At 37.1% G+C, this 27,018-nt stretch overlaps 1 protein-coding gene across 1 annotated transcript in view; it reads right to left on the bottom strand.

Annotated features, from left to right (window-relative positions):
- The window catches only part of LOC111544109 (disintegrin and metalloproteinase domain-containing protein 5), a 124,734-nt gene that overhangs the window by 94,754 nt on the left and 2,962 nt on the right, over positions 1-27,018 (bottom strand). The window contains exons 3-9 of the mRNA XM_023214502.2: positions 26,646-26,724; positions 26,253-26,329; positions 25,268-25,439; positions 24,322-24,387; positions 3,523-3,594; positions 2,869-3,035; positions 2,000-2,081 (exon numbers count right to left, since the gene is read on the bottom strand). Coding sequence (XP_023070270.1) covers positions 2,000-2,081; positions 2,869-3,035; positions 3,523-3,594; positions 24,322-24,387; positions 25,268-25,439; positions 26,253-26,329; positions 26,646-26,724 — 715 coding nt within the window. The remainder of the gene's footprint in view (positions 1-1,999; positions 2,082-2,868; positions 3,036-3,522; positions 3,595-24,321; positions 24,388-25,267; positions 25,440-26,252; positions 26,330-26,645; positions 26,725-27,018) is intronic.

The following is a 27,018-nucleotide window of genomic DNA, read 5'->3' as shown; positions in this document are numbered from 1 at the left end:
TTGCCACTACTGCCTCCATTCCTGCTGCTCCTAGTCCAGGGAGAGAACACAGATCAAGTGCACAATCCGTGAGCATTATTCCAGGGATGCAAGGATGGTTCAACATAAATCAGTAAACATGATTCAACATATAAACAGAACTAAAAACAAAAACCATATGATCATCTCAATAGATGCAGAACAGGCATTTGACAAAATCCAATATCCCTTTATGATAAAATCCCCTCAACAAATGAGGCATAGATGGAATATACTTCTAAGTAATAAGAATTTTATATATGACAAACCCACAGCCAACATGATATTGAATGGAGAAAACTTGAAAGCATTCCCCCTAAGAATGGAAAAAGGAAAGGATACCCACTCTCACTACTCCTATTCAACATAGTACTGGAGGTCCTAGCCAGAGCAATCAGGCAAGAGAAAGAAATAAATGGCATCCAAATTGAAAAAGAGGAAGTCAAATTATCTCTGTTCACTGATGACATGATCATATACTTAGAAAACCCTAACAACTCCTCCAGAAGACTCCTAGACTTGATAAGCTATTTCAGTAACGTTTCAGGATACAAAATATATGAACGAGTGGCATTTTTATATACCAATAATATTTACGCTGAGAACCAAATTGAGAAAACAGTCTCATTTATAGTAGGCACACAAACACATACACATAAACACACACACACACACACACACACACACAGAATACTTAGGAATACATCTAACCAAGGAGGTAAAAGATCTGTACGAGAACTCCAGAACACTAGGAAAAGAATTGTAGATGACACAAACAAATGGAAAAATATCCCATACTCATAGATTGGAAGAATCAATATTATTAAAATGACCATATTACCCAAAGCAATCTACAGATTTGATGCAATCCCTATCAAATTATCAACATCAGTTTTAACAGAATTAGGAAAAAAAAAATCCTAAAGTTCATATGGAAACAAAAAGAGCACAAATAGCCATAGCAATTCTAAGCAAAAAGAACAAATCTAGAGGCATCACATTGCCTGAATTCAAATTATACTATGAGGCTATAGTAACTAAAACAGCATGGTACTGTTACAAAAATAGACACATAGATCAATGGAAGAGAATAGAGAACCCAGTTGTACCTATGGGGTACAATTGTTCACTATTTGGTAATGGGCACACTATAAGCCCAATCCCTACCAGTACATAATATATCTATGTAACAAACAGGCACATGTATATCCTGAATCTAAAATAAAATATTAAATATTAATTTAAAAACATTTTCTAAGAGGATAGAACTTCCATTAAATGTTATTACGACAAAATACTAATAATAATAATAAGCATAGGGAGCAGAGTAGTCTTTCGGAGATGACAAATATGCTTATGGCATTTATTGTGGTGATGGTTTCACAAGTGTAATACTTATCTCCATGCTCAGCAAGTTGTGTACATTAAATAAGTATAGCTTTTGTATGTTGATTATACCTCAATTATGTGATTTTAAGATTTAATTAATTAACAAAGTTTTTTAAAAAATAAAGTAGATACTCTAGAATTTAAAAATTCAACCATCTGAATTGGTCGGCTTAATAGCAGATTTGAAACTGTTGCAGAATGGATAATCCTATTTAAAGTCAGATCAATAGAAATTATCTCAAGTGAAGCACAGAGAACAACAATGGGGAAAAAATGAACACAGAGTGACCTGCAAGATGATAGCAAGTAATTTCACAAAAATATAATCACATCCCAGGAGAAAAGGGATTGGAGGATCTAACATTACTCCTTAACCAGGAGTAAATGTGCTTGATCTTTATGGAAATGCATCATGCTTTCACTGGCTTCATTTTAGCCTCATTCCTGACATACCCCTTGATTATGCTCCAAATTAGTAATATAAAAGCTATAAAATTATGAGGAAACTAAGTAATATATTTATGCATGTTTTAAAATATTTAGGAAAATTTAAAATATGAAAGTATTGAGAGCAAACGAGATAATTACCTACCAGAGCAACTGCAGCAGCAAAATCCTTATTACATATTTGCCCAGGAAATGTGGCTCCTATTAAGGTGGGAAGTTTCCTGTAGCTGAAAAATAACTTTTGCCATAAGTGAATTTGAAAGTGGTATTATTGGTGATAAGTTTCATAGCAGCAAACATTATCAAACAATTACTATCTTCCAAACACCATACTACTTTGAATTATGCCATAAATACATTTCTCTCAAAGTTTCAATGTTAAGAATATTTCAATATACACTTTTCTCTTTTAAATTTGATAAATATCCAGAAATATAATTAGGATAAGGCCTAACAATTTATGGAAATACTATTGCACTAATGATTATAGTTTTTATTCTGGTTTCCTCTATATTTATAGCCCTGAAAATTCAAATTTCTATGACCTCTTTGTTCATTTATTACTTATTTTTGACCAGATTTTTCTGCACATTAAATTCTAGACAGTAGGAAAATTTAACCCTTCATTATATTAGAAAATAAAAACATAAGAATTAACTAGAAGTGAGCCAGGAATATAGAAATATGATAACCTGGGGTAAAGGTTCATAAACCAAAGGAAATCAAATAAATTGTAGCATTCACAATTAAACTTTTAGTTATTTCAATACCTTTTGTGGAATTTTACTTTTATTAATAACTTTATGTTGTTTAATAAAACATTTTAAGTTTTGCCTCACATTAACTCCTTGAGGACAAGGACTCTTGCTTACATTTCTCACATTCCATAGTATCTATATTAAACAGGTAGAACACAAGATATATATAAAATAAATGCTTATTTTTCATAACGAACATATTAAATCATTTTGAGTTATTCCTTTAATGTTATAAAATGCAGAATACTACACTTACACAAATAAGTATGCAATTTGATGTGGTTTGAAGTTAAGATGGTCCTTTTTCCATTCAAAAAATTGTAACAATACATCTTCAGCATGCCCTGTAGTAGAAATTTTGTTTTTATTTGACCAGATTTCAATTGAAGATATAATAACGGTCAGTTGTAACTGGGTAAGCATCTAAAAGAAGAATATAATTAAAAATCATAAATAAACTTGAACATTATATTACATTTTCTTTTTTTTTTTTTTTTTTTTTTGAGGCGGAGTCTCGCTCTGTCACCCGGACTGGAGTGCAGTGGCCGGATCTCAGCTCACTGCAAGCTCTGCCTCCCGGGTTTATGCCATTCTCCTGCCTCAGCCTCCCGAGTAGCTGGGACTACAGGCGCCCGCCACCTCGCCCGGCTAGTTTTTGTATTTTTAGTAGAGACGGGGTTTCACCGTGTTAGCCAGGATGGTCTCGATCTCCTGACCTCGTGATCCGCCCGTCTCGGCCTCCCAAAGTGCTGGGATTACAGGCTTGAGCCACCGCGCCCAGCCTATATTACATTTTCTAAAAACACATTTGATACAGTACTTTGGTTATGGAAACTCTTCAACAGCACAGAAAACTATTATACACATCATTTTTATAAAATATATTTTAAAATAGCTTTTAAAAACTTACAGTGTTAACAAGGCCAATTATCTGAATAACCTTCTGTGTTACAGCGTTTATATCAGAGCCCATGTAATCAAACTGAAAAAGATAAATGATTTGTAAAAACTAGTGGATGTAATTAATATATCACATCTCTTTTATTTTACAATATGCTGTATTCTAAAGTAGCCATAGGAATCCACTCCAATTGAAATCCAGGAAATCAGTAATAATATGCAAATAATGATTTAATAAAAATATATAATAACATGATTTTAAGCAATGTTTAATACATTCAATTTTCAGTATTATTTCTTTTTTATGAAAATTGAATACTGAATTTCTAAAATGTGATATTTCAAGCAGTTCTCATTTCTATTATAAATATAATCCTAGACTGAAAAACAATATGTGGAGAAAGTGGGAAAATCCTCAATGACAGGATCACCATTAAAATGATGCTGTATACTGTGTTAGAAACATCGTCTTTCACAACATATTATAACACATGTTCTAATGTCTTCTTTTTCCAGTAAGTTCTTCCTATGTCTAATTGCTTAAAAATGCCAAGACAGTATTAAATAGCAAGGATTATATTAAGTATATGACATACTCAGTACAATAAGTTATAAATGGAAACAACAAAAAGTTAAAAAGTGGGAGGATGAAATTAAGGTATAGAGTTTGTACTAGTTTTCTTTTTGCTTCTTTGTTTGCTTATGCAAAATAGTGTTGTCATCAGGTTAATATAATATGTTATAAGAGAGTATTTGCAAGCCTCATGGTAATCTCAAATCAAAAAGCATACAATGCATACACAAAAAATAAAAAATGAGAAACTAAATAATCACCAAAGGAAAAAATCCACTTCACTAGAGAAAGACAGGAATGAAAGAAAGAAGGAAGAAAAGACCACAAAAAAACCAGAAAACAAATAATAAAATGTCAACAATAAGTCCTCCTTACTTATCAGTAATAACATTGAATGCAAATAGACTAAACTCTCCAATCAAAAGATACAGACTGGCTGAATGGATGAAAAATACTAGATACATTGATCCATTGTTTACAAGAAACACACTTCAACTATAAAGACACACATAGAATGAAAATAAAAAGACAGGAAAAGATATTCATGCCAATGGAAACCAAAAAAGAGCATGAGTTGCTACACTTACATCAGACAAAATAGGTTTCAACACAGAAACTATAAGAAGAGACAAACAAGGTCAGCACATAATAAATAAGGGGTCAATTCAGCAAGAGGATATAATAATTTTAAACATATATGCACCCAGCACTGGAGCACCCAGGTATACAAAGCAAATTCTTTTTATTTTATTTTTTTTCACAAAATGGTAAGTGGCAGGGATATAAAGCAATTATTAGAGCTAAAGAGACAAATGGGCCCCAGTACAATATTATCTGGAGACTTCAACACCCCATTTTCAGCATTAGAAATGTCTTCCAGACAGAAAGTTAACAAAACAAAATCAGATTGAATCTGCACTATAGACCAAATGGATCTAATAGATATTCACAGAACATTTCAGCCAAGAGCTGCAGAATACACATTCTTCTCCCCAGCACACGGATTGTCCTCAAGGATAGACCAAATGTTATGTCACAAAACAGGTCTTAAAACATTCAAAAAACTGACAGAAAATCAAGCATCTTCTCTGATGACAATGGAATAAAACTAGAAATTAATAACAGGAAGAATTTTGGAAGCTATACAAATGCATGGAAATTAAACAACATGATCCTGAATGACCAGTGGGTCAATGAATAAATTAAGAATGAAATTGAAAATTTTATTGAAACAAATGATAATGGAAATACAACATACCAAAATCTATGGGATACAACAAAAGCAGTACTAAGAGGGAAGTTTATAGCTATAATTGCCTACATCAAAAAAGATTGAACAGGCAACCTACAGAATGGGAGAAAATTTTTGCAATCTATCCATCTGACAAAGGGCTAATATCCAGAATCTACAAGAAACTTAAATAAATTTACAAGGAAAAAAACATCAAAAAGTGGGCAAAGTATATGAACAGACACTTCTCAAAACAAGACATTTATGTGGTCAAGAGACACGAAAAAAGCTCATTATCACTGGTCCTTAGAGAAATGCAAATCAAAACTACAATGAGATACCATCTCACGCCAGTAATAATGACAATTATTAAAAAGTCAGGAAACAACAGATGCTGGCAAGGCTGTGGAGAAACAGGAATGCCTCTATACTGTTAATGGGAGTGTAAATTAATTCAACCATTGTGGAAGACAGTGTGGCAATTCCTCAAGGATCTAGAATTCAAAATAACATTTGACCCAGCAATCCCATTACTGGGTATATACCCAAAGGATTATAAATCATGCTACTATTTATTGCAGCACTATTCACAATAGCAAAGATTTGGAACCAACCCAAATGTCCATCAATGATAGACTGGATAAAGAAAATGTGACACATATACATCATGGAATACTCTGCAGCCATAAAAAGAATGAGTTTATTTCCTTTGCCGGGACATGGATGAAGCTGGAAACCATCATTGTCAGCAAACTAACACAGGAACAGAAAACCAAATACTGCATGTTCTCACTCATAGGTGGGAGTTTAATAACGAGAACACTTGGACACACAGAAGGAACATCACAGACGGGGGCCTGTCAGGGGCTTGGGGGCAAGGGGAGTGAGAGCATTAGGACAAATATCTAATGTATGTAGGGCTTAAAACCTAGATGATGGGTTGATGGGTGCAGCAAACCAGCATGGCACATGTGTACCTATGTAACAAACCTGCACGTTCTACACATGTATCCCAGAACTTAAAGTAAAATTTAAAAATTTTAAAAAGAGGACAGATTTCTAATAAACAATCTAACAATGCATTTTAAAGAACTACAAAAACAAGAGCAAACCAAACCTAAAATTAGTAGAAGAAATAATAAAGATCAGAGCAGAAATAAATGAAATTAAAAGAATGAAAGATCAATGAAACAAAAAGTTGATTGTTTGAAAAGTTAAACAAAATTGAAAAACCTTTAGCTAGACTAAGATAAAAAGAGAGAAGATCCAAATAAAATTAGAAATGGAAAAGGAGACATTACAACTGATACTGCAGAAATTCAAAGGATCATTAGTGTCTACTATGAACAACTATATACCTATACACTGGAAAATCTAGAAGAAATGGACAAATTCATAGATACATGCAACCTACCAAGATTGATCCAAGAAGAAATCCAAAAGCTGAACAGATAAATAACAAGTACTGAGATGAGAGACATAATAAAAAGCCTTTCAGTGAAGAAAATACTGGGAACTGATGGCTTCACTGTTGAATTTTGCCAAACATAGAAAGAACTAATACCAATGCTACTCAAACTATTCCAAAAAATAGAGGAGGAGGGAATACTTCCAAACTCATTCTACAAAGCCAGTATTACCCTGATACCAAAACCAGACAGAGGGACATCAAAAAAAAAAAAAAGAAAGAAAGAAAAGAAAAGAAAACTACAGGCCAATATCTCTGATGAATATTGATGTACAATTCCTCAGCAAAATACTAGCAAACCAAATTCAACAATGCATTAGAAAGATAATTCATTACGACCAAGTGGGATTTATCCCTGGGTTGCAAGGATGGTTCAACACATCCAAATCAATCAGTATCATTCATCATATCAACAGAATGAAGGATAGAAAACATATGATCATTTCAACTGAGGCTAAAAAAGCATTTGATAAAATTTAACAAATTTAATAAATGATGCTTGGAAAATTGGATATCCATATGCAAAAGAATGTAACTAGACCTTTATCTCTCACCATATACAAAAATCAAATCAAAATGAATTAAAGCCTTAATCTAAGACTTCAAACTATGAAACTACTACAAAGAAACATCAGGAAACTCTCCAGGACATTGGTCTGGGAAAAGGGTTCTTGAGCAACACACCACAAGCACAGGCAACCAAAGCAAACATGGACAAATGGGATCACATCAAGTTAAACAGCTTTTGCAGGCCCGGCGCAGTGGCTCACGCCTGTAATCCCAGCACTTTGGGAGGCCGAGATGGGCGGATCATGAGGTGAGGAGATTGAGACCATCCCGGCTAACATGGTGAAACCCCATCTCCACTAAAAATACAAAAAATTAGCCGGGCCTGGTGGAGGGCGCCTGTAGTCCCAGCTACTCAGGAGGCTGAGGCAGGAGAATGGCGTGAACCCGGGAGGCAGAGCTTGCAGTGAGCAGAGATTGCGCCACTGCACTTCAGCCTGGGCAACAGAGCAAGACTCCATCTCAAAAAAGAAATAATAAAAATTTCTGCACATTGAAAGATACAGTCAACAAAGTGAAGACATACCCCATTGAATGGGAGAAAATATTTGCAAACCGCCCATCTGACAAGGGATTAATAACCAAAATATATAAGAGGCTCATCACATGACAAATGCTGATGAGGATGCAGAGAAAAGGAAACCCTTGTACACTGCTAGTGGAGATGTACCACTGAGGAGAACAGTTTGCACTTTCCTCAGAAAAACTAAAAATTGAGCTACCATATGATCCAGCAATCCCACTGCTGGGTATATATCCAAAAGCAAGGAAATCAGTACATCCCTATGTTTCTTGCAGCACTGTTTGCAATAACTAAGATTTAGAAGGGTCCATCAAGAGATAAATGCATAAAGAAAATGTGGTGCATATACACAATGGAGTACTACTCAGCCATGAAAAAAAGAATGAGATCCAGTCATTTGGATCTCATTGGACAGAACTGGAGATTATTGTGTTAAGTTAAATAAGCCAAAACCAGAAAGACAAACATCGCATGTTCTCACTTATTTGTGGGATTGAGAAATCAAGACAATTGAACTAATGGTCATGGAGAGTAGAAGGATGGTTTCCAGAGACTGGGAAGGGTAGTGGGGGTTTTGAGGGGAGGGTGAACTTTCTGTTTCTTTGGCTAGTGGAACAGCAGCAAAAGTGACTTTTAAAGTGTTTGAACATTGGATTTCACTCTCTTGATCCTGTGGGATCCCTGCAACACTTATGTGAAGAAGCCTGGCCTACCCTCCTAGTAGACAAAAAACGCAAAGCCCGGTGACCCTATCTCATAGTCAGCCAACTTCCAGAATCAAAGACACCTTCTTGACTAGAAGCTGATTTCAGAAGCATTAATGAGCCCAGGTGAGACAAGCAGAACTTCCCAGCCAAGCCACCTACAGACCAAAAGAAATACCTAGCAAAATTACAAAATAAATGGCTTTTGCATTAAGCCACTTTTTTGTGGTGGTTCTTTACAGAGTATTAGCGTATTTAAAATTGGTGCTTGTAAGTAAGGTGCTATAATAACAAGCACCACAAATATGTGTGACTACTCTCGGCCTAAGAAAGCAACCCAGGGTTCCAGATGCATCAGAGGGAGCTCTTCTCTAGCAAAGGCTAGAGAAATGGTGAGCCGCTTGTTACCAGAAGCTAAGAGAGCAATGACGAAACTACTATTACCCGGACAAAAGTACTGACCTATTAAATGTAGTAACACAACAATTGGAAAACTCAAAAAAAAATCAATTAAATAATCAGGATTTATTTTTCATGATAAAGTTTTGTGTTGGGAGATGTGTACACCAATCTAGGAATTATAAATTGATAAATACTTTTTACAGGACATGATGATATATATTTGATGCTTTTTAAAAGTTAAACTTTCAAGAATGTACTTCCCAAAAAAAATCACAAACGCCAAAAGAAATATATGTAACAAGGATATTTATGGCAGAATTACTTTTAATAACCAAAAAAGTAATAATGACATAAAGGTCTATGATTACCAATAAGTGGTGGGGTTACACGAATTTTAATTCTCTCCTAAAAATAATTTTTCAAAATTTTCTAGATGTTCTACAGTGAATATATATTGATTTCGTTATTTAACTGATGATGTATCCTTCCTAAGAAAGATATTGGAAGCCGGGCACAGTGGCTCATGCCTGTAATCCCAGCACTTTGGGAGGCCGAGACGGGCAGATCACGAGGTGAGGAGATTGAGACCATCCTGGCTAACATGGTGAAACCCCATCTCCACTAAAAATACAAAAAATTAGCCGGGCCTGGTGGAGGGTGCCTGTAGTCCCAGCTACTCAGGAGGCTGAGGCAGGAGAATGGCGTGAACCCAGGAGGTGGAGCTTGCAGTAAGCCACTGCACACCAGCCTGGGCGACAGAGTAAGACTCCATCTCAAAAAAAAGAAAAAAAAAAGAAAGATACTGGAGTGCTTTCACAGTGCCATATCAACTAGGGGCAGGTGTGGGAGTGGTCTTCCCCAGTGGTTTATTTTATCACTGATATTACTTAGAATTGTCAGTACAGGATAATAATCAAAAGAAAACCAGCTTTTAGTGGGGCTTTTTATTGTTTTTAGGCCATTGCCTGCACAGTCCCAACAGCATCCCCCCTTCTTGAAACTTGACTATAGCTGCTGACACTCCTGGAAAGAAACAAAGAAGAGGCAACATCTCAACTTAAGCATGGAGTATGTAAAAATTGCTTGAGGCCAGGCCCAGTGGCTCACGCCTGTAATTCTAGCACTTTGGGAGGCCAAGGCAGGTGGATCACCTGAGGCCAGGAGTCGAGACCAGCCTGGCCAAAATGGTGAGATCCTGTCTCTACTAAAAATACAAAAATTAGCCAGGTGTGGCGGTGCACACCTGTAATTCCAGATACTTGGGAGGCTGAGGCAAGAGAATCACTTGAACCTGGGAAGCAGAGGCTGCAGTGAGTGGAGATTGCACCACTGCACTCCATCCTGGGCAACAGAGCGAGACTCTATCTCAGAAAAAAAAAAAAAAAAATCATTTGAAACTGATACTTGATAGGATTTCTACAATAAAATACAGAATCACTTCATGACTACAGACACTGACCCATTTTTTTCCCACTAACCCAGGTGATCTTACGCTAGGTGTAGCGTGGCAACACTTTCACTTTGATGGCATTTCTTTTATGCACGTGTGTGGGACACCCATGGGAGCCTCATTTCTCATTATTATACAAATGTGGATGACTCTGCAGCTCAAGCGGGAGTGTTGTTGGCTGACTGAGAGGTACAACTCTGTGCTTCTCTCCCAGAGAAGCTGTGAATGAAATACCATATAATATGAATGGAGATCCCCTTAGGCAACTTATCAGTTCATTAAAAAGCAATGGATTTTTAAAGAATGTTTTTGAGAGGGAGTCTTGCTCTGTCACCCAAGCTGGAGCGCAGTGGCACGACCTCGGCTCACTGCAACCTCCGCCTCCTGGGTTCAAGCGATTCTCCTGCCTCAGCCTCCCGAGTAGCTGGGACTACAGGTGTCACCACCATGCCCAGCTAGTTTTTTATTTTATTTTTAGTAGATACCGGGTTTCATCATGTTGGCCAGGCTGGTCTCAAACTCCCGGCTTCAAGCAATCTGCCCACCTCAGCCTCCCAAAGCGCTGAATACAGGCATGAGCCACTGCGCCCAGCCCTAAAACACTGGATTTTGAAATAAAAATAATGTAGGAAATTTGAGTAAAGCATAAAAATTAGAAATTCATGTCTCTCCAGGGTAGTCCTAGACCACAGATCCTACTGAGGAACCAGCCTGATTTCATCAACACAGAGAAGGCCTTATTTTTTACCCTGAGTGGGCGAAATTACTGCAATGCATGAGTGGCTCTGAAGCTTCCGGTGTTTAGGAAAAGAAAGCAGTCTTGAAGGAAATAGCAAATGTGGATGACTCTGCAGCTCAAGGCAAAAGGAATAGATGATTAGATGACATTTTATTCACTTTAAACATCCACTTTGTAAAGGATCCTTTTAAAGGGTCGCATTTAGGGTTTGGGCTGTACTTGGAAGATAGAGAAAGGGAGGCTTCACTTGGACAGCAGTGCAGGGTACAAAGCATCTGACATGAGCTTGTGGCTTTGGAAAAAACAATATGTTGGGGTATATGTAGCTCTCTACTCTGGATGTTTATTCCAGTGGGCTCAGCATTTAGCTATCTTTTAAGGAAGTCACAAGCAGAGGTAACATTTGTCACGTGAAATTACCCAAAATCTACCAAAAGCAATCCATAGTAATTGGCATTGCTTTTAGCTCATGAGAGCTTAAAAACATCTTCCTGTGTTTATTGTGGCAGCCAGTCAAGAGTGAGAGCAGAACGTAAATCTCATTCAGAAATCCAGCCCGCATTTTTACTCCCCTTACAAATTCTTTAGAATCACAGAAAAAAAGTTGCCCTGTATCAGCTGCCCACCCTAAATGCAGGTGATATTTACCTGTTATATCAGTTTAATGTGCAGCCATCTCATATTCATTAAGTTGATTTGAAAAATGATCAGAAGCATCAGGACTGGGTCCTCTGAAAATATAAATGCCTCTCAGGCTATATCCATTTAAGGAAAACCAGGTCTTTTACCTTTGCTCTGGCTTCACCCCAGCATTTTCTTCCACAGCAGAAACAATGCATTTAATCATTTCGGAATACCGGTTACGCATTAATAATTGCAGGTGCTTTTCCTAGAATTTTGGCTCTGCAAGTGTTATATGGTGAGTGTGTCAAAGACAGCAAGCAAGGGTCATGTAAAGTGAATATCTTATGAGGCCAGAATACATGGCAGTGTAAGCAGAAGCACCCAAGATAATCAAAATACTTGAGGAATATGATCCACAGAGACTTTCAAAGGCACATGCGGTGAAGTGGTGGAACAGTGGGCTGGGAGAAGGGGAGGGGAGAGTGGAAAAGCATTAAAACTACAGGAGATCAGAGAAAATGCTGGCCTTCTGTTCCTTAGCTTCTAGAGTTAGGGAGTTGTTATATAACCCAAGCCAGCAGCTAAAGGCGATCTGGCTAATAGTTAACTTAACTATTCTGGAATGTGCTTTTTTTCTGTAAATCAGCCTAAGTCAAAAGAAAAGAAAGATTTGATTCATCACTGAATCAAATGGCAGGAGAGGCCAGCTGGGAGGACTCATTCCCCCTGGATCCTATACATATTACTCTGCTCTGTGGCTCTACTGCAGTGCAAGTTAAATGAATTGGTCTCATTAGCAAGCTGATAGTTACATGGGAGTTAAGAAGAAATTACTTAGGCAGATAGTGAGGGTACAGGAGTCCTCAGTAAGGTTTTCCTTTTAATGAAAAGCAACTCCAAAATCATTTTCTTTTCTAACAAACATCAGCCTGTAAAATCAAGCTGCAGACGTAGACAAGCAAGCTAGAAGCTTGCACAGGTGGCAGTTGTGCCAGTAGGAAAAGGCTACCTGGGAACAGGCATGTTCAAAATGGCAGCTCCATCTTCTCTTCTCTTTGCCAGCCACATGTACAGTAAGGAGCAGACAAGATGGTGCTGGCTGGCCACATAGAAAGTCCATTTGCATAATAAGATTAGGGTGGGGTAACCAGCCTTCCCGGGCACCATGTAAACATTACACCTGATCGAACCAAACTGTGGGGCCTACGTAAATCAAACACTGCCTCCTCCAGCCTGCCTATAAGATCTGGTGCAGTCAGTGGCCGGCCGGCTTTTCCTTTTTGGACACCTCTCTCTCATAAGAAAGAGAAAGCTGCTCTCCTCTCTCCTTTCTTCTGCCTGTTTAACTTCCTGCCCCTTAACCCACTCCATGTGTGTGTGTGTCCGTGTCATTAATCTCAGCACGAGACCACAAACCCAGGCAATGATGCTGCTTCAATAGGACAGCTCCTTTAGACGACGGAGACTAATTCGAATGTCGATGTGAGGAAAAGGGAGTGCACATAGAAAAGTTGACAGTGCCACTTGTGGCAGGGTTTTACTTTCATTGTGAAAACTCTATGAAAGGATGTATTACAGTAAGGCTCAATATTTCAGCATATTCTATCACAATAATAAGACTTCTGGCAGCTTCTAAGTGATGTGATTCTTTGCAGTCTGCTGGTTTGTCTGCAGCTTGGTGGCCACAGAAACAGTGCTCTGTGCCAGCTGGATGAGGTTCATGCCCCCTGCACCTGATGCACCTGACTCAGTCTCATTTGCTCTGATTAGTCACTTTTGCCTTCATTCACTGGAACTAAAATCCTGAGAGTTTACTTGCAAAGGGTGGTATCTGGTTACACAATTAAGTTATTTAGTGGTGATTTCTGAGATTTAGGTTCATCCATCACCTGAGCAGTGTACTTTATACCCAATGTGTAGTCTTTGGAAAAAAATTTTTAATGTCCCTAATCAATTTGTGAACTTTGGCAAAATAATTTAAAATCAGAGTGTTAAGTGTGCCAATTAGCATAATTATATTTTCTGTTTTTGATAAAGTAAAAGAAGAAAGAGATATTCTAAAGGAAAAAACTGTTCAGATTGTAAGGAGAATCCTCATCTCCAGCCATTCATGCTCAAAGTAAGAAACTATCTCACATCAAGGGTGTAACTATAATATATTTTGTTGACACCTTTGTGAGATTTAAGATTGTGCTTAGTAGACACCCTTAGTTATACAAAACAGTTTCTAATATTAAGGGAGTTGTCACTCAGAAGCTTGGCAAGCCTCCCAGAGTAAAGGTGCCTGTTTTTAAAAGAATCTGTGAATGTGTCTTTTGATGAATGGACTAAACTATAACTGGAAACACAGAAAAACCCACATAAAATTAGAAAGTTTTGTGCATCAGAGGACACTGTCAACTGAGTAAAATGGCAACACACAGAATGGAAGAAAATATTTGCAAATCATATATATAAGGAATTAATATCCAGAATTCACAAAGAAATCCCAAATCTCTATAACAACAATAGCAACAAAAGCAACAGTGCAGTTAAAAGATGGGCAAAGGACTTGAACAGACATTTCTCCAAAGAAGATCTACAGATGGGAAATAAGCACATGAGAAGACACTCAACATCACTAATCATTAAGGAAATGAAAATCAAACCTACAAGATGATACCACTTCACGCCCATTAGAATTACTATTATTAATAAAACAAACTGAATATAACAATTGTTGGTGAGGATGGGGAGAAATTGAAGTCCTTGTGCATTACTAATGGGAATGGAAAATGGTGCAGCTGCTGTGGAAAACAGTATGACAGTTCTTCAAAAAGTTAAACATAGAATTACCATATGAGCTAACCTTCTATTTCTGGGTATATACCTACAAAAATTGAAAGTGCAGACTCATAGAAAATATTTGCACACCAACGTTCATGGCAGTAATACAGGAGTTATTAAGAAACAATTTTTAGGCCACTAGAAAGGGTAAAAGTTCTTGGTGCAAATGTTCCTGTAATAGGAAGCAACCCCCTGAAACATTTCTTATTTAACAGAAAAGGCAGCATGAAGGGCCAGGCCAGCAAGCTTTGATATGCAAATACCGACAATAAAACCTAGGTCCACTTAATATGGCGATTCCCACCTTTTCCTTCTTGTTACCAGGTGTGCCAAGTATTACGGCCATCTTTAGATAACACCATGTGATAAAACATTGAGGTGACCCACATTTGCATATTAAAGGGCTAAGGTGGGAGGGCCAGGTTTTTCATGGGCTATGCGGATGACACACCTGGTTAAACCAATTCCCTGGGCCCTACGCAAATTAGACGCTGCTTCCTTTAACTTCCCAATATAAGCAACTACTTCTTATGCTACACACGGGGTTCCTCTTTGTTCCGAGTCCCCCATTCCTCCATTCATCAGAGCTGTATCGTTTTGGTGCATGGGCCGAGAAATAATTCATCGGAGTGGTGAGTATCAGGAGCGAACCTCAACCTTAAATCTGTCCTTTAATTTCAAGGCTCTCTTCCAGTTATCCTGTCGCCAAACTTTTCTTCTCTCTCTATCTGTATTCTCTTACTCTCTGTGTGTGTGGAATGTGTAGGAACTTTTACAGGCTAGGGAAATAATCCTGTTAGGCAAGATCAAGAAATGCTGTAGAATGGGGATATAGCTTAGGAAAATGCCATTGCAGTCTTCCAGGAAAAGAGTTCACCCACGGGGGTCACCCACTACTAACGCGCTGACGAGCACATGGTATTTCTAAGCCAACAGCGCCACCTAGTGGACATAGAAATCCTCTTCATAAGACACATTGCCAGTCCTTTGCCACATTTTAGGAGTAAGATGTCTTCCACAGCCAAATTTTAGTCTCGATATTGTCCCATCAGCAGGAAAATGGCCATTCAGTTGTTACATTCTTTTAAGGCACCTATTCTGTCTCCAATTAAGATAGTACTTAATTAGTAAGGGGATTTTAAATTCAGAAGATAGCCGGAACCATTTTTTTAAGGGTAAATGCTTTAACATGGGCTGTAATAGCAGGCAATCTAGCACATTGCCTACATTAAAGGAACCTTGACCCAAAGGTGACACAGTCTCTCCCAAGATCCATTTTTTGGGGATCCAGGCAGATCACACAGGTTTAGGAAGTCAAAGGGGAATCACACAAGGCGGAGAAGCTAAGGTTGCATGGGTAAAGCATGATTAGTCCCATCGGTTAGTTCATCTGATTCCATGGCTTGAAGGACCATGCCTTCAACCATGGGTGGCACGTTTAACATGGGGCCAGGATCCAGAAACCAGGGAGGGAAAACTGTCCAAGGATGCTCCCTGTCTTCTCCTCCACTCTGGGTCATACGGAAAGGAAGGAGAATAAGAGGATGCTTTTATTCTCTTTTGTTTTCCTAAATGGGTAACAAATTATCTTCAGCTTGCACCCCTCTGGAATGTACTCTGAAACACTGGCACTTCCTTAACCTCAGAACACTGAAGAAAAAAGCAACTCATTTTCTTTTCCACAAGGGCATAGCATTTTTACTAAACCTTTACAAGCATTGTAAGATCAACCCAGCTCTTTGAGCGATCATATCAGGCAGGCCCAGGTAAAATAGTTCCCCAAAATGAAGAAAGCAACTTCCAGGGGAACCATCTAAGGATCCCCCTTCAAGTTCCCTTCTGATTGCAGGACCTTAAGCAAATAAAAGGAGACTTAGGCTGATTTTCTGATGACCCTGATAGGTATATAAAAACTTTCCAAAATCTAACTGAGGTATTTCACCTCATATGAAGTAATATCATGTTGCTCCTAAATCAGACCCTCACTGCAGCTGAAAAGCAATCAGCTCTGCAAGCAGCAGAGAATTATGGAAATGAACAATATATCTCCCATAATACACCAAAAGGTAAGAAAGCAGGTTGGGAAAGTGAACAAGTAATAGAAACACCATTCCCAACTGGGAGGGAAGCAGTTCCAGCAGACAACCCTAACTGAAACCCCAATAGCTCAGGAGCTGAATGGAAAAGAAAGCACTTGCACTTTTTCATATGACTTTTAGAAGGCCTATGGAAAACCAGGACCAACCACTCAATTACTCTAAACCATCTACACTAAACCAAAAGCCAAATGAGAATCTTGTAGCCTTTATGGAAAGGCTGAGAGAAGCCCTAATAGAACACGCCTCTTTATCCCCTAATTCAGTCAAGGGACAGCTCATCCTGAAGGACAAGTTTATTACACAGGCAGCTCCCAATATTAGAAGAAAACTACAGAAGCAAGCTATAGGACCAAATAGCACCTTAGAGAACTTCCTGAAGGTGGCCACTTCAGTCTTTTGTAATAGGAACCAGAAGGAGGCCCAAAAGAAAGAAAGAAAGCTCAGAAGAAGGACAAAGTCTCTAGCAGCTGCTTTGCAGGTTTGCAAAGTCCGGGATCCCCAAGGTGCATCTGCTAATTGCTATTAGTGTGACAGGCCAGGGCATTTTACAAAGGAATGCCCAGGTAGCAAGACGAAGCCACCTCAACCCTGTCTAGTTTGTGGCAGATACCACTGGAAACGAAACTGCCCCCAGAGGCAGAGGTCACTGGGTTCAGAACCAGTCTCACAGATGGTCCAGCAGGACTAATGGGTCCTGGGGCTCAAGCCCCAGCTCCAGTGGCTCGAACTGCCATTATAGCACAGCAGCTTTTTGGAGATTAAATTTGCAATTCCAGCTAATTCTGCAAATTAAAGAAAGGAAAGTAGATCTCCTTCTAAACACTAGAGTCAGTCTCTCTCTTTTCTCCTCTCTAATCCAGGCCTCCCCTCTTCCCATGATCATAAGGGGCATCTCAAGAAAAACTCTAACCCAATATTTTTCTCAACTTTATTTGCAGTTAAGAAGACCTACTAACACATGCTTCCAAGCCATTGTCATGATAGTTCTACTATTCAAAAAAGCCTCCAAGTTAACCACAGGAAATAATTTAACTATGTACACTCCACATAAAGTGGCAGGATTACTGTCCTCTAGGGGGAGCTCTTCTTAGCTAACAAACAGTAGTTAAAGCAAGAAGTACATAAGGCTGAGTAAACAGTAGTCACTCTCCCCAGGCACAGGCACTCAATTAGCTAAACGAACAGCTCTTACAAGAGCACTTGAATTAACCAAGGGAAAAATAGCTAACATTTATACTAACACCAAGTATGCTTTCTTAGCTCTGCATGCTCATGCTGCCATTTAAAAGCAAAAACATTTTCTTACCACTAATAAATCTCCTATCAAATGTCACCAATAAATTAGCAGGCTATTATCCTCGGTTTTTCTTCCACAAAAAAAATATCAAAAATGCACTCTAAGGAACAGCAAAAGGAAACAGATAAGGTAGCCAAGAAAAAAAAAAAAATAGGTTAGCAGATCAGGCAGCTAAGTCAGTGACAAGGAAGCTTCAGGGTATTAACACGCTTCACGCCCTTCCAATCTAGGAAGGCTCCATAAGAAAAATTAACCTCAGTATTCCCCTGCAAAAATAAAATAGGCCACTTCTCAAGGGCATACTTTTCAGCCCTCAAAATGGCTATAGTCAGAGAATGGCAAACACCATTTGCCAGCCTCCAGCCAATAGAAAGTCCTTAAAATCCTTCACAAGGGGCTGGGCACGGTGGCTCACACCTAAAATCCCAGCACTTTGGGAGGCTGAGGCAGGCAGATCACCTGAGGTCAGGAGTTCGTGACATGGTGAAACCCGGTCTCTAGTAAAAATTTTTTTAAATTAGCTGGGCGTGGTGGCGGGCACCTGTAATCCCAGCTACTCAGGAGGCTAAGGCAGGAGAATTGCTTGAACCCAGGAGACAGAGGTTGCAGTGAGCTGATATGGTGCCACTGAACACCAGCCTGAGTGACAGAGTGAGACTCTGTCTCAAAAAAAAAAAAAAAAAAAAAAAAAAAAAAAAAAAATTCCTTCACCAAGCTTTTCACTTGGGAAAGGATAAAACTTATCAATGTGCTCAAAAATTGTTTTCAGGCAGAAAACCTCTAAATTGGTTAAACATAGAGCCTCTCTAGCTGACTTCCAATAAGAACCAACTTTATTTAACCCAGGAAATTTAGTATTAGTAAAACCTCTCATCTCTCCCTCCTTCCCTAAGCCAAGCTGGGAAGAGCCCTACGCTGTTCTTTCAACCCCCTCGGCAGTAAAAGTTACAAAAATCAACTCCTGAATACATTACACTCAAGTCAAAGTCTGAAAAACTGAGGGAGCAACCCCCGACAGCCCAGAAAAACGGCCAGAGTATCAATGTGAAGAAATAGAAGATCTTAAGCTAAAAAACCATAAAAAATAAGTAACTAAGTGAGGACTCTCACCTTACTCAGCCCCACTCCCACCTCGCCAGATACTTTTCATTGTTTCTAACGTTTCCTCACAAAGTTCGCTGCCAAATGTTAAAACTTCATTCTCATGCATATTTGCAGGGAGATTTAATTGTACATGGGATTGCCTTTATAACTTCGTAAGTCCCCAAAGGGAAATGTTAGATCTTGGCAAGTAAAGTTTTAAATGGAAATTATTTATTATGCCCCTTTTGTGGAAAACTGTTATAGTCACATTACTATTTGCAATAAAGCTATACTGAAACCCCAGTAGCACATTGCAGCACCCACGATGCGGAATTCTCGTTGTAGAATTCTAATTGTTAAAATATTTTGCCTAATAATTATCATCATCAGAATTAATAGCTGGAGAAAAGATTTAGTCAAGGTTGTTTTGCTTATAACAAGAGTAACAGGAATAAGAAGGAAGCATGAAAGTTTTACTATCATTAAGTTTAATAGGACTTTTTACTAAAGGTCGGTAATATAATGCACTCTAAGCTATTAAAAGGTTATAGAGAAAAAATATATATAAGGAAGAATCTCATATAATAAATACTTGTCCCAAAAGGAAATGATTTGTTGTTTAAAGGATGCATGTTTAGGACAAGTCAAAATGTTTAAGTATTTTATAAAATGGTCTGTAAAGGTCATAAAAAAATTTAATTACTAAAGGAAAAGAATTGTTAAAATTAACGGCATTTTAGCCACCCAATAGCATATTTCTCCCAATCATATTGCAAGTTATAAAAGGGCCTAAAGCTAAAGTTATTCTCTAATGGTAAGTCAAGGGGGAAAGGTATGCTTTTCTCAAGGAAAATGTTGCTTTTATATTAAGGTTTCTAGTAACATACAGCGACATCTAGTGAAGGTAAACTGGTATTGCAATCCATTGGTGTAACTAACAGGTGTCAAACTCTACCATCAGTTACGGTCTATGGGACCCCTACTAATGGTGGTAATCTGAATACTCATATTCTAGCCCAATATTTTAAACCTTCTTGTAAACTTTCTCTCTTTTTGCCTAGGAGCAATCAAACAACAAATGGTGCTGCAAGCAAATCCACACATAAACATGCCATTCTTCAGAGAACCCTTAAATCAACCTCAGAAGACCCCACTGCTCTTTGCCCATACGATGCGCTTTTTCAACAGGAAGTATCCAGAAAGAACCATCATCCAACACCCCCTAACAGCAGTTAGGTTTGCTTCTCTTGAGGTGAGGAATAACACAGGAATTGTGAATAAATAATTTTTAGGCAGCTAGAAAGGGTACAGGTTCTTAGTGGAAATTTTCCTGTAAAAAGAAGCAACGCCCTGAAACACTTCTTCTCTAACAGAAAAGGAGGCTTGAAGGCCCAGACTGTCAGGCTTTGACATGCAAATGCCAGCGATTAAAAAATGGGTCCACTCAATATGGCAATTCCTGCCGCCTTCTCCTTGTCACCAGGTATCACAAGTGTCATGGCCATCTCCAGATAATACCATGTGTTCAAAACATCATGGTGACCCATATTTGCATATTAAAGGGCTCACGTGGGAGGGCCAGGTTTTTTGTGGGCTATGTGAATGACACACCTGGTCAAACCAATCCCCTGGGCCCTGTGCAAATCAGACAGTGCCTCCTCCAGCATCCCAATATAAGCAACCACTCTTCTGCCACACACAGAATTTCTCTTTGTTAGAATCCTCCCTCCCTCTCTCTCTGTATAGGGGAGCTGTTTTCTTCTTCCTTCCTTCTTTCTTGCCTAACAAACTCTCTGCTCCTTAAAACCAATGTCTGTGTCATTTTATCTAAATCAGTCTGAGCCCAAGGACCCTGGTGTTCCTCCAGTCATCAGAGTGTATCAGCAGCATTATTCACAAAAGGAATATGTGGAAACCCATATGTCCATTAGCAGATGAACTGAGAAACAAAATGTGACATATGCATATAATGGACGACTTTTTAAACTTTAAAAATTTATAAAATTTTGTTACATGCTACAACATGGATGAGTCTTTAAGACATTACGTCAATGAAATAAGCCAATCACAAACGTATGAATACTGTATGATTCCACTCCTGTGAAGTATCTAAAGTAGTCAAAATCACAGAAATAGATAGCAGAAAGGTAGTTGCCAAGAGCTGGGGGGAAAGGGTCGAGGGAATTCATGTTTAATGGGGATAGTATCCGTTTCAAAAGGAAAGAGATCTAGAAATCTGTTTCGCAACAGTATGTATATACTTAACACTATTGAACTATACATTTTAAAATGGTTATGATGGTAAACTTAATGTTACGTGCTTTCCCCCAATAAGAAAAATAGAGTTCTAATGAGCAAAATGAAGATTCAATCCCCAGTCTCTCTGATTCCCAAATCATGCACTTATAAGCACTACCATTTAATATATTATTAAACACAATGAACCTGTACTCCCTCACTATACTCATATTCTAGCCCAATATTTTAAACCTTCTTATAAACTGTATCCCTTTTCACCTAGAAGCAATCAAACAAATGGTGCTGCAAGCAAATCCAGACATAAACATGACATTTGGAAAACAACCAGAGGAATGGGCAATTTCCTACTAGTGACCATTTCTAGAAAGGGCACTAGGGGAACTTCCCCTGCAAGCCCCCAACTAGACTGCACCTAGACCTAAGTCAGTCCTCATACTTGCCACAAGTAACCTCACGGCAATGTGTATTTCATTTTAATAAAGTAGCTGATACCTCCTAAGTGTATTCCTATGCTTTTGAAATCTTAATTTAAGGAACTTTCTATTTGGGAAAAAAAAATGTTTAAAAAAGAAATCCCACAAAATGTTTAAGATAGTATATTAAATAAAAAAAAAAAAAAAGATAGTATATTAGTCTGTTCTCACACTGCTAATAAAGACATACCTGACACTGGGTAATTTATAAAGGAAAGAGGTTTACTTGACTCACAGTTTCACATGGCTGAGGAGGCCTCACAATCATGGCAGAAGGTGAAGGAGGAGCAAAGTCATGTCTTACATGGTGGCAAGCAAGAGAACTTGTGCAGGGGAACTGCCCTTTATAAAACCATCAGATCTCATGAGACTTACTCACCATCACAAGAACAGCACAGGAAAGACCTACCCCCATGATTCAATTACCTCCCACTGGGTCCTACCCACCAAACATAAGAATAATGAGAACTACAATTCAAGATGAGATATGGGTGGGGACACAGCCAAACCATATCAACGTCCTTCTTCACATGGCAGCATCAAGGAGAATGAGTGCCCAGCAAAGGGGGGAGCGCCTTATAAAACCATCAGATCTCATGAGAACTAACTCACTGTCATGAGAACAGGATGGGGGAAACTGCCCCAATGATTCAATTATCTCTACCCGGTCCCTCCCATGACACATGAGGATTATGGGAACTACAATTCAAGATGAGATTTGGGTGTGGACATAGCAAAACCGTATCTGATAGCTATTTCAATAAAAGGCCATCAAGTTAAACTAAAAGGGTCTAAGATTGGTAAAAATGCAAAAAGTCTCTGGGTTCCCAACCAAAGAAATAAATTGTTATGTTTTATGCCACTAAATTTTGGAGTGGTTTGCTACGCAACAATAGAAATACTTTAAAGTCTAAAAATCTACTTTGTCTGATATTAATTCAGCTAAACTAGTTTTTAAAATTTGTTTATATTTTTCCATTATTTTACTCTTGTTACTTATGTATGATATTTTACATATGTCATTTGTAAGCAGAATGTGTGTGTGTTTATGTGTGTGTGTTGTATGATAATCTTTGTCTTTGCTTTTAATCTTTATCTTTGGTTTTTAATTGCAGTACTTAATCCCTCTACATATAATTAATTAGGTATTTTAGTTTAAATCTTTTGTCTTAACATTAGCTTTCAAATTTGTTCCGGATTTATGAAACAAATCCTAAATATGTGTTTCTCTTTCTCTTAATTGCCTTCTTTTTGTTGATTATGCTTAAAATTCTGCTTTCCTCCCTCTGATTTTGTAATTTGATAGAAATATTATTTCAGGGTATGTATTTGCTTTGTACTGGGCCAACTTAGCTATGCTAATGTACTCTCGACTCAATTCTAATGAGCCATGAACTTCAAGTTCTGTTATTCCTGTCAACATTTAGCTCAGCAACCCTGACTCATATTCACCCTTTCTGGAATCAACAGATTCTTTGAGGGGAAAAATATTGTATTTTATTTTAATTTTTTTATTTTTAGTTATTATGGGTACATAATAGTTATACATACTTATGGGGTACATGTGATATTTTGATACAGGCATACAATGTGTCATGATCAAATCAAGGTAACTGGGATATCCATTACCTCAAACATTCATTAATATCACTTCTTTGTGTTAGGAATTTCACTCTTTAAGTTGTTTCAAAATATACAATAAGTTATTGTTAATGACAGTCACCCTACTGTTCTGCCAATCATAAACTATATTTTAAAAAAATTAATATTAGCCATACATGTATTTTTTGTTTTGGTAACCATTGTTCATGGTGTTTTATTTCCTTATGGATTGTGAGCCCATATATGTATGGTGGATATTAATCTGTAGGAATCCTGAGCTATTCCTCCAAATATAAATACTATTTGCTTCCCTCATGCACCCTCGGCTTTTACCAATCTGGGACAAATGTAGCCTCATGGATTAGAATCCTAACCACATAGGTAATAAATATTTGGAGCCTAAATCTATAAGAGATCCAAAGTATAGCCATGAATTCTCAATATGAAAATTTTGTTCATTTGTTTTTCTCGTTGTTTCATTTACCTAGAACTGAGAAGAAAACAGGTGATAATATGTTTTCTCCTTTTGCTTTAAAGAAGTGGCGTATTTGTTTTATAGACCATCCTTCCAATTAGACTGAGGCAGTTAAATATTATTATTGTATATGAGGGTTGAGGGCTTAAGGGAGTTGCAATCTATCCTTTCACTGAGAATGTAGGTTTTTTAAAAAATCAACAATAGTCAACAAGCTTTAGAAATTAAGATGCTTCACTTTGCAAAAGTGAGTAGATGCTATATACAAAATAACAAAAACTTGATTTATAATTTATAAGAATGTGTTCATTGCAAATGCAAAATAGCATGGTTGGTAATTTTCATTGCCTCACTGAAATCAAGTTAAAGAGATATATTAGTTTTAAAATAATGATGCATAAAGTAAGACTTACCAGATTTTTGTCCACAACAATATGCATTTCAATATATCGAGGGAATAACTGAATAAAGTCAGTTTTCTGGAAAACACATAACATGAGTCATGAGGAATTTACAAAAATTTACCTTCTACTGAAATTATATTGAGAGATAAACTGAAAGATATATTGTTCCTTATTACATAACGAGGCTATTTTCAAATACAAAATTTAGGTACTATTTCAGAAGATTCCAGTTCAAAGTGCCCTGGGTAGTAAGACTTTTCTGTTAGACTTCTCAAGACATATAAGAACTCAGGTATCTTTTACTTTTATAATAATTGAAACTGAAATTTTCAGTTTATAACATAAAGCTTTGGTTTTTCTCAGCCTTTTGATAATTTTTCATACTAATCTTTCATGCGAGCAGATTTTCTGCTACCAATTACTAGGAAGTTACTTTTGGCAAACAATGTAGTCTAGAAAAATATTAAAATTTACAACCAATGGCAATTTGCTAGAGCCAGACATGTTATTTAGGGCAGTCTATGGGTCTTGGTAGAGAAAAAATTCATCACTTTGCTTTACATGTACTTTATGTAAGTCGCTCATCCATTTTTGAACTGTCAACTGAGAAATCCAGGTTGTATAATATTCTCTCCTAAATTATCTGAGTAATTGAAGAAAAGGAATATTTTACATTAATTATCTAAATGCTCACATATGAAAATTAATGTTCCAGTTTCTTTTATACTATATTCATATCTTCATATTTCTAAGATTAAGTTTTTGCTAAGCTTTCATCTAACGGCAAGCATAATGACAAACATAAGTTTATTCTCTTGCCATTTTAAAAGCCACGTAGAGCCCTCATGAAAAAGTAAAATAGTTTTAAGATTTATAAGTCACCAAATCTTGGCTCTGAAAGTATTTTTTATTACACAAAATTATACTAAATTAAAATAAAAGAGCCAATACTTACTTCTGAACTTTTTCTGACTTGATACTCTGAATTAAACCAAGGATAAGTGTCATTTTCTTCTAAAAGAATATTAGTGTCAGCAAATTTTTCTTCATAAATCTTGTGTATAAATCCTGATACAGCCTCCATTGGTTCAATTACATATGAGATGTTTTTCAGCTGCATTGTTCCCCTGAGTGTTAAGACAATCGAAACAAGTCTGAAATGATTCTACCAAAATCATAATATTATAGTGAGAAATTTGGGCCACAGTTTTTAAGATTTAAAGTTTTTAAGTTTTAAGACCTTAGGTTTTTTTACTTTTATCTCTTTATCTTTTGAGGTCTTTTTTACACTAGAACTGGACCACTATATCACGGGATACATGTTATCTTACATTACAAATCTGTGATTATCTTCAAGAAAGCATGGTAGTGGCATGGATCTGTGCACTTAAACAGGTTGAAACCCCTTTCTGTTGTGTAGATTTTCTAACCAGCCTATAGAATCTCTAGGCAGTCTCTTCTTTAGTCTTTGATTCCTTCTCTTTGATACACTTAACTCTCCTCTGACACTTGATACCCTAAATCATTTGTTTGTGTGGGCTGAATTGAAGGCACAATGTGCCTAATAATTACTGACTGCAGAGCCAGTGTCCATTAGTCCCATGCATTCCACAATTGTCAATTATTCTAGGACATTAAGAAATTGGACAAGGGCAGAATTTGAGAAAACTAAAAAAGTGTGAGGAGACCAATCAACCTCCCTACACTCAAGCTTTCTTAAAGCCTAAAGCAGCAGATCCTGTCAGTATCAACAAGTAGCCTCTCATCAGGAACAGATATTGCTGGAATATCAATCATATTTTATTAGTAATTTTGGTTCAGTCCTTAAGGAATTGAAATGACAAAGGTGATTATAGAATTAGAACAGATACATGGAGAATTAGTTCATAGGCTACCGGATATAATATTGGCAAATTGAGTATCTTTAAGTAGTCTACAACCTGAGTCCTGAACATATGCTGAGGGTCACAAGAGAATTTGGAATACCCGCAACATATCCATTATAATTGCAATCCATCTAAGAAAAAAAAAGAAAAATTAATGGACAACTTATTTTTAAAATATATACCCCAAATATATTATTTATATTTATTACTTTATTTTTTTTATTTTTTACTTTAGCTACATTTACTATTTATTACTTTAGCTACATTTCTACTTTAATATGATTGGCAATTACCTAATAAATTTGTGCCAGGTAGAAATAAACACCAGCCTAAGTTACTCAATTTCAGTGAATATGTAAAATAACATTCTAGTTATTATAGAATATTTGTCTTTTTAAAGAAATCTAGAATTACAAATTTGTAACAAAAAAAAAACCTAATTCTTACCTGAACTAGCAGAGGTTTGGAATGACGGAAGTCATTTTTGTCATAAGAATGAATAAAAGAAGCTGAAGATAAAATTGATCTAGGCAAAAATAATAAAAAACATGCTCAAGTTGTGAAACAGAAAAGGTAGAAAAAATATTCATATACAAATTTTCTTTTTACTGAAAAATTTAAAGTAGTGTTAATCGACTTGTTTTATCCTATTGTCCATGTATTTCTAGCACTTAAACTGAATTAGGTGCTTGGTAAGACATTTTAACTAGAATGACATACCATACAAAAATGCACATAAATGAGCAACTCAAATTGCTAGAAACATGAAGAGAAAATAGTATAGGTCCCAATTTCCAGCATAGAACTTTCTAATCTTTGT

Source organism: Piliocolobus tephrosceles, chromosome 7 (assembly GCF_002776525.5).
Source record: "Piliocolobus tephrosceles isolate RC106 chromosome 7, ASM277652v3, whole genome shotgun sequence".
Lineage (NCBI taxonomy): Eukaryota > Metazoa > Chordata > Mammalia > Primates > Cercopithecidae > Piliocolobus > Piliocolobus tephrosceles.
Note: the sequence above shows the minus strand (reverse complement) of the source record. Positions and strands in the feature narration are given on the sequence as shown.